This window comes from Microplitis demolitor, chromosome 4, assembly GCF_026212275.2.
Source record: "Microplitis demolitor isolate Queensland-Clemson2020A chromosome 4, iyMicDemo2.1a, whole genome shotgun sequence".
Classification (NCBI taxonomy): domain Eukaryota; kingdom Metazoa; phylum Arthropoda; class Insecta; order Hymenoptera; family Braconidae; genus Microplitis; species Microplitis demolitor.
Genome location: NC_068548.1, coordinates 19,488,739 through 19,504,289, shown reverse-complemented (window position 1 = coordinate 19,504,289; position 15,551 = coordinate 19,488,739). Strand labels below are relative to the sequence as shown.

Here is a 15,551-nt window from a genome sequence, read left to right as displayed (position 1 = left end):
GACATAAAAAAAATTGTCATGTTCTTTTTGAAAAACATCTTAAAATTGTCTCTGGGCTTTTTGGGTTACTGTGTTTTGAAATTGGGCAGCCAAGATGCTGTTATTTAGTTTTGCGAACTTTAAGCGCGAAATCACTGAATATGTTCATATTTACTTGTTTCTATTTATTTTTAAATACATACCCTAGTTAAAAATACTGATTGAAAGGAATTGAGAAGCGGTCACTCCATGCAAACTGTATATCTATATATACAAACAAAAGAATTGAAATTATTGAAAAGAATTTCAATTTAATCATTTTTAATTCTTTTCAATCAATATTTTTAAACAGGGATTTCATCAATGACTGTCAAAATCGAAATAAACTTCAATTATTGCAAAATAACTTCATCTAATCAGTAAGAAAATTAATAATAATGATAAACTTCATTCCCGGTGTACACTTCCGGTGATAACCTTTTACATTGAGATAAAATTAATAATTATTATTTGTCTTAATATAACTTTATTAATAAAATCAATATAATAGCGGGAAGGGCAATGAGGTAATTGACCGTGATATATATTTTTTTTTAGTTTCCTAATTTGAAATAAATAATAAGAAATCACTTAGATCGCCACCTACTGAAATTAAATAATAAAATGTAATTAAATTAAAAAAATATGCCATGTTTGTCATAAATTATTTGTATGCAATACAAATATAATTTTATCAAATAAAATAATTCAACACCTTTATTCTGACGTTTCACCTAAACAAGTGACGTCATCACAAAATTTATATTGAATTAAAGACGTAAAAAAAACTTCCTGCCGCCATAATCGTTTTCACTAAGGCACGAGTTATCTACATATATTACAAAATATGTATTATACATATATGTCATATCAATTTATATATGTATTTTTATAAAATAAGTCCGATAGTACCGGAGCTTGGTTTTGTTGAGTAAAAAAATCTTAATGTACAAATAAATGTAGACTTCTGTCGGAATAGAATTTTCAAATTCAAATAATTGAAAATAATTTTCTATTGAGTGGAAGAAACCATAGTTTAAATAGAAAATAAAAAAATAAAGTTCTTAGGTAATTATTCTTATTATAATATCTATTGTTATACTCGCAGTTTTCAAAATAAATATATAGCAAACTCGCGATTATATAAACTGACAAAATTCAAGAGAATATCTTTATATTTATAACCACACATAACTGTTTTTTTTTTTTTTTAGTTTACTAGGGTGATGACAACTCTTATATTAGGAATTGGAGTTGGTTTATTTGTCATTCTAACCTTATGGTTATCAGCTGCACTGATATTTGCAGTATCGTTTAGAATTGACAAAAAAGTAGGTGCTATTGCTATTACCGTTGCTGCAATAATTACAATTATTCTAGTGAGTGTGCCAAGAAGCTCTGAGTTTCCTTCTTCTTATCAAGAAAAGGTATTGCAATATTTATTTTTCAATACTTTAATTTTATTCATTTTTTTTTATCAAACTAAAGATACTTGGAGATAGAACTATTTATTTTTATCTCCATAATTTAATTATTTAATGATATTTAATATTCAAGTAAAATTTATTTTTATAATTCATGTAATAAATTTAAATAATTAAAAAAAAAAACATCTGGAAAAATCAATAGGTATCCGAAACTGATAACAATTTTATTACGAGTATTTATTCAATTAAAGGATTTATTATTATTAAGTGTTTTATATTTATCGGGTTTTTAAATCAATAATTAAATATTTTTTAATTGATATAAATTTTTTTTTTCAGCCTTATGATCAATTATTTGTCTGGAGAGTTATTCTCCTTACTGTACTAGTTGGCTCTTCATTAATTGCTTTATTTGGATACGTCAAGTATGAATTAATGGACTGCAAAAAACCTCAACGAATTGTCAATTGGATTTACTGAATAAAAAAAACACTAACTCCAAAAATTAAGAAATCGATATTTAGTAGGTAATTATTTTTTAAGATTTCAAGTGATAAAATTTAGTAATTATACTGAATCAAGCTCAATATTAAATTTTTTTAAAGAAAAAATAGTTAGTAATTAAAAGCCTAAGAATGCTATGCAATATTCGCAGCGCTGTCAAATTGACAACGCGAAATATTTCATTACTGGGAAGAAGTAACAAAAAATTTGAGATAACAGATAACACGGAGTTTGTATCTAAAGTAATGAATAGTAATATACCGGTGATAGTTAATTTTCATGCTGAATGGTGTGATCCTTGTAAAATACTGACACCCAAACTAGAAAAGTTGATTGGTCCGATGGAAAATCTTAATCTTGCAATAATAGATGTCGAGAGAAATCCTGAATTAGTTCATACATTTGAAGTCAAAGCTGTGCCTGCTGTGATAGCTGTCTCAAATGGTCTTGTTATTGATAAATTTATTGGTCTAGTTGATGCCAATATGATAGAAAGTTTAATTAACAAGTTAACTGAATCAACTGCTAATACGTATAATAAGAATTCGTAATTTTTTATTGTACTTGATTTTCATTTTTTTACACAACAATTACAATTATTTTATTCGATAACAAAACTTGCCATAGTGACTTAGTTCTGACAATGTTATGATCGCATACAGAGAAAAAAATATTATTAATGTCAACAGATTTTCTTAATTCGATAATTGTTTTTATAATAAATAATATTTCGTACAGTAAAAACTTATCGACAAAGAATTCTTATTTCTACTTCAAGTAAACAAAAATTTTTTTAATGAGTGGATTGATTCTTGAGACAATAATAATTATAGTCGTGATAATTGTCAATAAAAAAAAGTCTCCAATCAAGGAATATTTATTAGTAAAAATATTATTTTCTCAGTGCATTTGTGTTTATATTTTCCGTGTTAATTTTGTTATAATCTTTGTCTTTTAAACATTAGCATCGAAATATTAAATTGTGTAATTTAATTTTTTTTTTTTTACTAATTCATTATATTGGAATTAGTTCATACATTCTCAGATTGTTGATTTTTTTTATTTTATATTTTATATTATTTTATTACCTGTATATATTTTTTTTTGACGCCGAGTGAATTTTTAAGAATTTTCTTATGTGCACAGAAAAAATAACTTCTTGGCGCAAGAAATATTTTGCATTATGAATTAAAGACAAAGTTTTTCTCGCTTAAAAAAAATTTTTGTTTTAAATTTATAATGCAACAAATTTCTTGGGACGAGTAAAAATTTTTTGCGTCAAGGAATTTTTTTTTCTACGCAATGAAACCGAATAATTTTTTAAAAATAAAAATATTAATTGACAATACAAAAAAAAAATAGAAAATCTAAATGACTAATTAATTATTTAATCGATTGGAAAAAATAATTATATTGTTGTAAAGAAAAATTTATTGTAAAAGTGTAATTAGTAATGGGTATTTTAGAAATAAATATAATTGTAAAATTATCTTGATTGTTACAACCGAAATTGATCATGTTCCCATAGTAAATATTTAAAAAAAAAATTTTGTTTTTTATAAAATACAAATAAACAAATAAAAAGAATCATAGTGTTTTACTTATTTTTTTTAATTCATTAATTTAAAATACGAATTATTTTATAGTAATAAATAAATAATGTATTTCACTGTACTAAAATTAATTTTATTTCATTCATGCTCTTTAATAATTAAATTAAAATTACAATATTATTTATTTGGTTTAAAATCTATTACTTTTGTTCATCTGTACATTATCAATTATTTAATGTATTAAAGACATTTTCTGGTTTTATTTATAATATAATTATAATAACTAATAAGCATTTGACAATTATTTTAATTTACAGAATACTTTTGTCATTAAAAAGTGTTATTATAATATTTAAATGTGTAACTTGTTTAATCGATGTGCTTTAAAAAAGCGTTTATTATATAAATATAGGTAACAGATTGCACAAAAATTGTTTAATTGTTTAAATTGAGACTTTCATAAATTTAAATAATTAAAAATTTATTACACAATTTTTTTAAATTTAAATAATAATTTATTATTTATAATTATTATTTAATCAGAAAAATTTAATGATTTAAATAGAAGAGAAATAGGCCGATAAAACGACTATACAATTTTTTACTTGACTGTTTCTCTTCTTCTAATTAATTAATAAAATTTATCAACAGTTTTTATTATTATTTTTTGTCATTAAATAATTTAAATACCGGCTTTACCAACAATTGAGACTAGCTAAGGATTATTTTTTTCTTTTTTATTATCAGTCAGGTGTTACTTGTGACACCTTGATAAGGCAATGCTGTGATTTACTGATTTTATTTTAAATTATCGAACAAATTATTTTTGAAAATTTTCATCTCCAATTAAAACGATACACAATTTTTCGAGTACCAATAATTAATAAAAGTAAATTACTATTATTTACAAAATAAATTCAATATTTTTTTTTTTAAATTAAGTAAACAATAATTGTGAGATTGAGCTTTTGATTAATTGAAATAAAAAAAGAAAGCTAACACGATATATATGTATAAAAAAATAACGGGTACTATAATTATTAATAAAAGTAAAATTAACATTTGATTACAGTAATGACAATGATTTTAACAGATAAAATAAGCGTCTGATTTAATAGATATGTCTTCTTTCGAGAAGATATTTTTCTATTTTATTTTTAAACCTGGGCTTCTCTCTCACTTTCTCTCCCTCTCTCTTTTATTTTTTTAGCTCTCACTATTTAATATTTAAACATTATATTATCATCTTTAATGCTTATATAAGTTTTCATGGCTATTTACAGCTTATTATTCATTAATATAGTCTTTTTTTTAAAAAAATGTAACAAAATGTAGAAAAACACGAATTACGTTATTTACAAATATTAATAATCGTATTATTTAACATATTTTGTTTTTACACAATATAAATACTCATATATTATCGTCGTATTCTCTCGAATTAAATCCAAAAAAATATTTTAATAATCAATCACAACGAAGAGTATTTTTTACTATACATTTATATACATATATTATCATTATTATTATTATTATTACTATTATTATTATTATTATTATTATTATTATTATTATTATTATTATTATTATTATTGTTATTATTATTATTATTATTATTAAGCAATATCATATTGTTGATAAGCAACGATCTGATAATTTTCATTCACTTTTAATAACATACATTATTATATTACAGTATATTACAATGCGTTTGGTATAATAACGAGTTCAGCAAAATCGTGCTGTCTTGTAAAAAAAAAAAAAAAAAAAAAAAAAAAAAAAAAAAAGAAAGTGTTTGATACATTGTAATCAAACAATGTTTATCACTAATTAATAATCACACATTTTGTTTTTTTTTTTTTTCTGTACATCAACCTTGTTTTTTTTTTGTTTTGTTTTTGTTAAGAAATAATTAAAATCCCTGGAAGAACAACAAGATATTTGTCATGTAGTGAAATTAAACTTCAGCACCTAAATCTCTTACACCTTGTTCGGCAATCGGCACAAATTTATCATCTATTTTTACAAGTAAAATAACTTTGTCGACGTGTGAACGTCGATTTGGATCACGATGGTTAGGCAACCATCGGTGAACAACACAGCCCTCCATACCTCTTTCAGGCACCCAATGTTGCCAGCCCGACCTACCACCTTGTTGTCGCATTTTTTCATCTGGCCAAATAACATCAATACGTCTGCCGAGATTAATAGCATCGTACACTTGATTTGGATCCATTATTCTTACTCGTTGTGATATTTCTTCTTTGTCTTTACCAGAAAAACTTGTTTCGCATTTAGATTCTGTTTTAATATCGTTGTTACTTAATAAACCAGCAAGACTTGCTAGTGTAGAACTTGTTGGTTTACCAACAGACGCCAGTGATCCACGATTACCACCCAGTGAACCTGTATTTGCTCTGCCCAATGATCCGCGACCTGTTGATCCCCCTATTTGGCATCCAGAGTCCATTGATTGAGATCCCGAGGTATTGTGACCAGATTGACTGTATCCTAAAAGGTAAATTTGTTTTGGGTGAACAAAATTCATTTATTATTTAATTAAGTAATTTAATTATTATTACCAGAATGGATATTGTAAGTAGTCATTGCATAAACGCCATCATTACCAAATCCACCGTCGTCTTGAGATCCAGTACCACCAGAAGAGCATCCTTCGCCACATCTTCTTCTAACTCTGCAATAAAAAAAAAAGATTCATTAATTTAAAAAATATTTTAAGAACAAATTAGAGTAGAGGTACCGTTTTTGGTCTTTTTAACCAGTTTTCGATACGCGAAAAATTTTCATAACATAATTTGTAAAATACGCATTGGCGTAATTAATTTGTTTAAATGTATTCAGTCACTTTTTTCACTATTGCAATGGAAATTTTTTTCATACTTTTTTTATTAATTAAAAATAGGTCACTTGACATCCGAAATGTAAGTAAATTTCTCATTTCTCCTTTATTTTAAAGTTTCAAGATAAAATTTATTAAAAAATTAATCGCCAGAAATAAAATGATTTGAAAATTTAAATTGCTACCTTTTCTTAAATACTTAACCGATTTTTAAAACTTTTTAATTTGATCAAGATAAATGCCTAAAGAATAAGTATATAAAATTTCATAATCATCCGTTAAAAACTTTCAAAGATATGGCATTTTTACCATAACACAAAAATCAATCATGTAATTTTGAACTTTTATTAAAATTCGATACGAAATGTCATGGCGAGTCTTTTAAGATTCCACCATGAAGGCAAATATTTAAAGTCAAAAAATGGAACAGTGGCTGCAAATGGTACTTCTACCCTATTTAAAAATAAGTAAATAAATAAATCTTACTTTCTCCATAATTTTAGTACATTATTTTTAATGGTATTCAAACTAAATGGTCCACCAACAATAGAACAAAGCTGTTCATTTGTTTCAGCATAACTAGTAGTAAGCGGTGAAACATAAATCGGATATCCAATTGGCTGATCACAGGAACTATTAATAATATTTCGCAACGCTTGTTTAGCATTTTGTATTGATCCTCTTTCTGGATTACGATTCCTCAAATAAACTAATTCTTGCTGTTGACCAGCCCACAGTCCACGTACGCACTCACGATTCATCTTAATAACACGAAAACTCAAAAAACGTTTATTCAGCATTATAACTTTGTATTCATCAATGCCATCATCAACAACATGCCGCAGTGCTAGAAGACTTGGCGCTCCACTCAGTACAGCATTACGCCACAGAGGATCGGCTTCATGGCTGATAACTAAATGACGGTCATGATTATCAATTGCTTCATACAATGCTGCAGGGTCGTCATACTGTTCAGGACTCATAAAATGATCTTGATGTAATTTTAACGCCATTCGAACACCTTTAGCGACGACACTTTTCAGCAAATCAACGTCATGTAGTACCCATTCATCGCGTATTGATGTTATTCTAAAATCACCTTTGAAAAGCGCATGGAGACCGTAAAGAAAAAATTCAACACTTGATACAGTATTGTGAGAAGCTGCTCCAAGTACACGTCTGCCTAAAAGACTCAGTGCTAAACACAATGATACAAGACAAGAATCACGTGTTCTTTCAAGTGTCTTATCAACTTTAACAGCACAAAATTGTATCCAATCGAGATAAACATTACAAAAACTACTTCTAGATATACCACTTGCACGAAAATCAAAATCTTCATCAATATTCATATTAAAAACAGGATCCAAGTCGACAAAATTTTTTTCCAATGTTGGTTTAAGTGCATCCGTAATATCTGTATTGTCGAGCCACTGTTTCAATTTAAAAGATTTTATAACATAAAAAACAATACTTTTGACATAATAAGTAACAAGTACTTTACGAAAATCAAATACTTGAAGCATTGAACCCGCAGAATTATCAGATATCGAGTATCCCTCAAGTACATATTTCGCACTGGCAACTTCCCATGCTAGCCATCTTTGTCCAAATGCTGCATTCATACTCAGTACATTTGAAAAATGTCCCATTTCGCAGCAACAGCAATTGTCATTTTCCTCAATGCTTTCAGATATCGCTTCAACTTCACGCTGCTGGCAATAAGTCCCGCGGAATTCAAGCCCGCGTAATTGAAAAGTCACTAGACCGTTGGCTAACTGTATAACATGAACAAGACAATTGAGGTAGTCCGATGCCAGTAAAAAACAATCGCCCTGTTCAACATTACCCCATCTTCCAAGGGCTAAATCGCCATAGAGACTGTGCTGAAGAGATCGCGTCAGTTGTTCGTAAAATATTGAGTTGAGATTATTGTCATCAGCGCCAAGATTGCGTTCTAAATGTGACGACATGCGTGTGTTTGAATGATCAACTCGACGTGTTTTATAATCACGTTCCCAAAATTTTAATGGTCTTACATAAGAGCATATAAATATCGCACTGCCTAGTAACGGATTTAATGGCGTGCTGAGTATAGCTGATATTGTTGCCTGGAGAAACAGCATCGCCGAGTGTGGGACTGAAAAAGGCTGCGCAAATGCGTGGAATGCGCTCCCCCATGTTACTTGCCAAGGCGCAATATAAGTAACGACGAAACGTATCTTCAATAATAATTCATGGATTTTAGCGTAAGCTATTGCTATTACAAAGTAATCCACGAGAAATGTTTCGCTTAAGTGACGATAGTCATACTGAAAAAACAATAGGGAAAACGCCAACACTAAGTAACGTGACGATGGATCTGCATAAGCTGACCTCAGTGATTTCAGTCCACAGACGACAATTATCAATGCGCCGACACTTTCGCCAAATTTGCTGACTATTTTTGACGAACAATCCGTCAATGCCCACAGGAAGACTATTGGGTAAAGTATATTTCGTTCGATAAAACCCAAGTAAACATAAATTTTTTCATACCACATTATTTTGACGGGTTCCCGCACTTCAAATTGCGCGTGTTCATGACTTCTTAATACTGGTCTTGCTAAACATAACCAGGGTAATTGTTTTCTTAACTGCGGTATTATATAATGTAAAATAAAACCAAGACAACTTACTACTCCCCAAAGTACATCATTAATTTGTGACTGCAATGCTGTAAATATTGTCGAGCAATGGATGATAAATGATAACACACCGATAACTATACAAACTATTAGATCATTTTTCAGTCTCGCTTTTACGGTACTCCGTAATTTTTGTGGAAGTGGATCAACAAGTTCGCAATCTGTTATTTGTTCTCCAACTTTTATTTTGACATCTTTTTTTCTTCCTGTTGTTCTTATCTTAGGATCTTTGTTGACATTTGTCGTTATTGTTGTAGCAGTTGTAGCTGGTGTTGACTCTTGTCTTGATGTGTTTTCAATAACTTTGGCTTCCATTTCTTCTAGATACATTTCCGGTGGCCATAAATTTGTCTTGACGATATCCCATATCACACTGGGATCAGATGATGATCTACTCAAGTGATACGATATGGCAACTAGTAGGCCAGCGAAAATTGAAAACAAAATGTGCTGTGATGATTTTGGTTCTGTCAGTGCACCGTAAGCGAATCCATATAAAATCGCAACTGTTACCACACTGCGAGAAAGACTGTAAATTGATGATACGAGAGAAGTCGTAGCAGTACCACCAAATAGATGGATGTCTAGATGCTCACATATGTACATAAGAAATGTATTTATTTGTGGAAAAAGTCCGAGGGAAAAAATGATTGGAAATACCAGTAAAAATATAAGTAAAATATTTTTAACTTGATTAATTGTATCGTAATCGGTTACGCGTAAACCGTATACTTGAAAATCGGAATTCTTGAAGTTGTGCAGTGATTCATTGAGAATAAGAATTATACTTGAGACAATAATATAATAAACAGATCGTGAAAATACGATTATACGATTGAATCCGTGTGTCGGTGATGCAGCATCAGGTTGAACTGATTTTAATAACGAATACTGACATCCAGCAGTGACAAAGCAAAATATAAAAGCAAATATATCACGATAAAATCCTTTTTGCAGGATTTGTAATCCAAGACCAGCAACAGTTACTGCAAGAATTGTTGATATTGTCGTTTCTAAAACAGTTAAATTGCGGTCGAGTAAAGCTAATAAAGATAATCTGTCAAATCGTATTTTAACATGAGGAAATTTTCCTATTTTCCATTTGTAATAATGCCTTGTAGGCTTTGATTTAGAATCATTTGGACCATCTAAACCATCAATAAATCTATTCCATGATAAACTATTATTCATATCAGTTTCTTGATGATTTGGTAATGGCAGTACTACCATTTGATTTTGATTTTCAGGTGGCTGTGAGTTGACATTTATGTTCTCCAATAGATGATGTATCCGACAATTACGTGTCGCACGCATTTGAAAGAAAAAATCACGTTCAAATAACATTCCAGGATCAAATACATTTGAATTACCACCCGTATTTGTTGACACAATATTCGCTGGCAATGAATTTTGGGTTTTTGTTTGATTATTGGCAGGACTTGACAACACTGGTGGAGTATCAATAATTAATGTTAGTCCAGCAGAATTCAAAGATAAACTACTGTAACTATTACTTAGTGAATCAGTAAGACAATTACCATCAAGAGGAATACTGCGTTGCTGTGGTTGATGTGGTTGCTGTTGTTGACTTTGCTGCTGCTGATGCTGTTGCTGTTGTAATAAAGAATTTATTAATTTATCATTGAGACCAGATGGTATCGGCGCTGTTGTAGCTGAAGTCGGATCTTTTTCATCGAATTTATACGCAAACCAACGCCCATTGTCGTCATGAAAATAGTGAATGGCACCTTCACTTGTATCATTATGATTTGTTGCTATATGATAGTCTCCATTGGATATCAAACCTTCGAGAGCTGTAAAAACACCCAAGTTATCTTCGTGCCTTGGTCTACGATAAACTCGTTGACGTTTCAGTCTTCTAGTTCTGTTTCCTCTTGATATATTGGGCACTGGAATTTCAATCCGTACAGCAGCCGGGGGATTATCAGGAGCATTTGATCCACTAACTTGTGTATCTGATTTAAGCAGAGCTGCCAGTAATGGAGGCGCGGGGTTTGAAAGTAAAGTACTTAATTCGTTGTTTGAACTGGCCTGCTCAAATTGACTATTATCTTTTGTTTGTTTTCTATCACGGTCACGGCGGGACTCAATTGTCCGTCGTGGTTTATTTCCCGAAGCTTCCAATGATGAACAGACATTTAATGAATTATTTATAATTTCTGGACATGCTTTCGGACGGTTCTGCTTCGGTATCGCTCCTTGATGACGTTTACTGTCCGTCGTATTTGGCAAAGGTAACAGAGTTTTTCTAACTTCGTTGTCAATACTCAATGTTGTTGTACTTGAAGATCCAGAGTCTGGTTCTTTTGAGTGAAAATCTAAAAAAAATAAATATAAACAATTTATTTTTATTTATATAATTGTATCTACAGTCGACTACCCGTCATAAGCCTGGTCTAGGAGACGCAGGGGAAATTTTTCTTGTAATTTCAATCTCCCACTACCGTGCGTTTAGTTTGGTTCTCGACTACTCGTTATAAGCCTGTTTTATTTTATATGATTTCAAACGTCATATTTACGGTTTTTAACATGCGCCAGTGTCCCGATTTTTTTAGTGCTTATAGCGCTAAAATAAACACTTATCTTTTTACACTAATAATAATTTTAACGGAAAAAATTATAATAACAACGGTATTAATTACAGTAATAATAATAATAATTGTTATTGATCACCATAATGCTCAATAAAAGTTTTAAATTGAAACAGAAGCTTTAATTGTAATTAATCATTACAATTATCAACAATAAATTATATTTTACTTAATATTGATTAAAATATTATCTGCGAAAGATCGATAGTAAATTTTCATCATTAATTTTGATATTTTGTTCCTCATATTAGTTTATAATTTAGAGAATTTTAACGGAAGCTTATAACGGGATGTCTGGTACGAAACTCAAAAAAGTGGTTAAGTGGGGGCTGTTTGGACTCAGCACCTGCCGATTGAGGGGAAGAGGCTCATAACGGGTAGTCGACTGTATTTATAAAAACTATTAAAACATCTAATATTCTATTTTAGTTGCAATAAATTTCATTTTTTTCGAACAATGCAGCTTCCTAGGCGCTAGTTTAAAGATCATATAAATGTCCTATTGTCCTATTGCTGTACCAAAGAGTACCAGGATTCGACATCTAAAAGTAACTTACAATCAGTACTAGCTGTTTGAAGGCTCTCCGAAGTGTCCGTATCGTCAGAACGTGTGAATGTCCAATAAACTGGCAGCATGAATCGAGAGAATCATAGGTTTTACTCGAAAAAACTATATTTATTATTACAAATCCCCGCAGTCACGGGACTTGGTCAGTAAACGCGATGATAATTAAACATTTTATCGAATCATCAAAAGCAATTTATTATTATGGATTTACATAGCAACTAATTATAAATATTTACTGATAAATATTACTTACTTTTATTGGCCCAAGACTCAGCAGTACACTCATCATTCTCAAACAGCCAATCAAGCCCGACAATACTGCCAGAGTTAACGAGATCATCAACCCTATTAACAGTATCCTCGTGTATTTCTTTTCTTCTATCCCCATCTGACAAATCATGACTACTTTGACTGCCATTACTAAATCTTCGATTAAACGATGACTTTCCTTTATCTATAAGAGCTTCTCTCGAATTTGCTGAGTCATTATCTATTGCTATTTCTCCATTAAATCTATAAATAAAATTCAATCTTTATAGTAAATAAGATTAATTATGTTTAAAATTTGATACTAGATCTACATCTTACGGACCTAGAAAATCTATCATCGAAACCACCGGCACTTAAGCTTCGGTCGCGATTAGAGCAGGTACTACTATCACCTATTGTTTTTCTTGTAAGTAAAGGACTGTAAGAATCTCTAAGACTATAACCCCCGGCGCTATCATTAGCAAATTGTTCGTCACTTTGTTCGGCAATTGGATGAACTATTTCAGAACCGTAACTTAAATACGGTAATAGTTGAAGTTGATTTCTTTTTAAAGTATTTTGTGGTAATATCTAAAAATTATATAAATAATAATAATAATAATAATAATAATAATAATAATAATAATAATAATAATCAACATATTTTTATAACAAAACTAAAATAAAAATTTTACCTTTTTAGTATTTATTGTTTCTAAACTCTGAGGATGAAGAGGTAAATTATTGTCGTCAGAAGCATCTACATTTTTACTAGTAGCGCCAATTGTTTCTAAACTCTGAGGATGCACTAGCTGTTGATGAAGTTTTTTTGCTATCACCTGATTATAAATAATTAATTAAAAAAATGAAACTAAAATAAAGTAAAAATAAATTTTTTTACCTCCAGTGACTGTGGATGTGACGGCATTTTTATTTTATCCAAATCTTTTTTCTTTGAAATAGTTTCTAAACTTTGAGGATGATCTGTTGTAAGATGAGTTTCCATGGGTATAGAGTTAGACGCAAGTCGACGAACACTTTGATTAGACTTCCAATAAGGATAGTCTTCGCCATGTTGCTCCAATTCCAGAGAACTTGTCTGTTTAATACGACTTTCAGACCCAGTTTTGCCGAGTGTCCCCTGATTTGTATGCCGACTTTGAGAATCTTCAGATGCATGTCTACACAATTTACGTGTACCCGGACGATCTTTTATTTGTACAACACACGTTTGATGTGTTGATCGCCAATCTAAAATTATAAAATCAATAATCTATACCTACTCACACTCTTAATCTATATTTTTAAGAAAATTTTGTTCCAGCCATATCTATATGATAGAATTAGATAATATTATTAAATTTGGTATCGTTAGAGAGGTCTTGACTTGAGTTTATGCCTTTGCATAGTTCAAACTCTTTTTTATTGCCAAGTATCGACATAAGTCAATTTATCGATATCATTCGAATTACATTTAAATTACGCGGAATAAAAAGACGATCGTATTTATTTTCTTTAAATAAATTAATATTTTAATTATTCTGTCACTGAATATATATAACTACTATATATATAATTGAGAGAAAATAAAAAAATTAGTCTATGCCATGTCTTAAATGATAATAAAAATGAAACAGATTTAATTGGGTATCAGTGAAAAAATATATTAGATGTCTAATAAAAAAATTTGATCGCATGTAAATTTTTTTTCAAGAATCCCATGATTAAACAATCATCGAAATCAATATGCTTGTAAGTTAATGATGAGATTTGTCTTATTAAATTTAAATGATAATAGAAATAAACAAAAGATTCTAGGGTAAATTTTAGAGTAGAGATTTTAATAACCAGTTAAATTCAAATCATATTCAATGAATTTGACAGTAATAGTCAGGCAGTCACGTAGCGACTGTAGGTTGCTCGTATTTATTTATTTATTTATTTATTTATTGAAATTAACAAACTATTGATATTGACTTTTAGTGATAACCTTCCAACTAAATTAATTATTTATTTAAATTTCATCAATAAATTCTGTAAGTTATTCGTAATAAAGCAATAATAGTCGATTGTATCATGACCCAATTAAATAAATTGACTCAATTTGTCATCTAATAATAAAATAAAAAAAGAAAAGAAGTAATACCATCAATTTTAGCTCTCAGTCTTGGTTCACGTTCTTGCGTAGAAACTAATTCAGCGTCTTGGACATTTATACTAGTCACAGTTGGTTTACTCAACTGTTGTGCTTCTTCAGAACTTTCCGAGCTATTTTTTCGATGAATTTCAACCTTTAAATCTATCGTAGAATTTGGTTTATCACGATTATACTCTGAAGTAATACTATCAGCGTCAGCACTCGGTGCATTTTGTTCGATGTATGAATTTCTCGATGAACATTCGACAGGAGGTGTATCAGTTTTCCCTGATAAACAACAACAATATCATGACTAACTATTTATAAATAAAACAGTTAAAAGATAATCAATAAACTGTAATTACCATTTAATACTTGCAATTCAATGCCAAGATCAGCTTGATCTGAACACCGATCCTGGCATTTACTACGAGCCGCACGTTGCTTTTCGCTCTCTGACTTCTTTTGACTCACACATGGTCCCGGTTCTTCCAGATACTCGCTCGTGTCGTAAACACAATGCAGGGCATGATTCACACATTTTATTGTTCCAAATAGCATCAAGATTGATGCGCAGTATGCCAACCATACGTAAAACGTGGGAGGTAAAAACTGTAATAAATAAAAAAAATGATAATTTAATATCTCTAAAAAAAAATTTCATATCATGGACAGTAATAACTGAGCAAATAATTATTAATCAATAATCAATTGACAATTGATAATTTAATAGCTAAAGATAAAATTAATAAATAAATAAAAAGAACTCACGAGATAAATAGTAAAGGGAAAACACAGTAAGAAGAGCCATACGTAAAGATGAAATGTATTTGAAAAAACATCTAGATGTGGATCGTAAAACCAGCCTCCTGTCAAGCTCGCCCAGACACCTTGTCTCAATATTTCTAGCGATTGCGAACCCATGCCAGTGACCGT

The 15,551-nt window shown here is 29.8% G+C and overlaps 2 protein-coding genes across 5 annotated transcripts; one reads left to right on the top strand and one right to left on the bottom strand.

Moving 5' to 3' along the window:
* The first annotated feature begins 712 nt into the window (after positions 1 to 712).
* Positions 713 to 3,464, top strand: LOC103568208 (thioredoxin, mitochondrial). Of its 3 annotated transcripts, none has more exons than XM_053738145.1 (4): positions 713 to 1,086; positions 1,233 to 1,445; positions 1,785 to 1,968; positions 2,051 to 3,464. In XM_053738145.1, exon 4 carries the CDS (start codon positions 2,081 to 2,083, stop codon positions 2,498 to 2,500), a length of 420 nt encoding a protein of 139 aa, XP_053594120.1. In that variant the 5' UTR covers positions 713 to 1,086; positions 1,233 to 1,445; positions 1,785 to 1,968; positions 2,051 to 2,080; the 3' UTR covers positions 2,501 to 3,464. The 3 variants fall into 3 exon arrangements, with proteins under 3 accessions (XP_053594120.1, XP_053594119.1, XP_008543183.2); XM_053738144.1 differs by having other exon boundaries at positions 1,785 to 1,972; XM_008544961.3 differs by having other exon boundaries at positions 1,785 to 3,464.
* Positions 3,465 to 5,371: 1,907 nt separating this feature from the next.
* Positions 5,372 to 15,547, bottom strand: LOC103568209 (pecanex-like protein 1). 2 transcript variants are annotated; one of them, XM_008544963.3, is made up of 11 exons: positions 15,387 to 15,547; positions 14,981 to 15,227; positions 14,625 to 14,903; positions 13,380 to 13,729; positions 13,174 to 13,317; positions 12,822 to 13,069; positions 12,483 to 12,742; positions 10,588 to 11,388; positions 6,849 to 10,497; positions 6,085 to 6,197; positions 5,372 to 6,013 (listed from the first exon to the last, which is right to left on the bottom strand). In XM_008544963.3, the coding sequence occupies exons 1-11, from the start codon at positions 15,537 to 15,539 to the stop codon at positions 5,460 to 5,462; spliced, it is 6,798 nt and encodes a 2,265-aa protein (XP_008543185.1). In that variant the 5' UTR covers positions 15,540 to 15,547; the 3' UTR covers positions 5,372 to 5,459. The 2 variants fall into 2 exon arrangements, with proteins under 2 accessions (XP_008543185.1, XP_008543184.1); XM_008544962.3 differs by having other exon boundaries at positions 6,849 to 11,388.
* Positions 15,548 to 15,551: the final 4 nt, after the last annotated feature.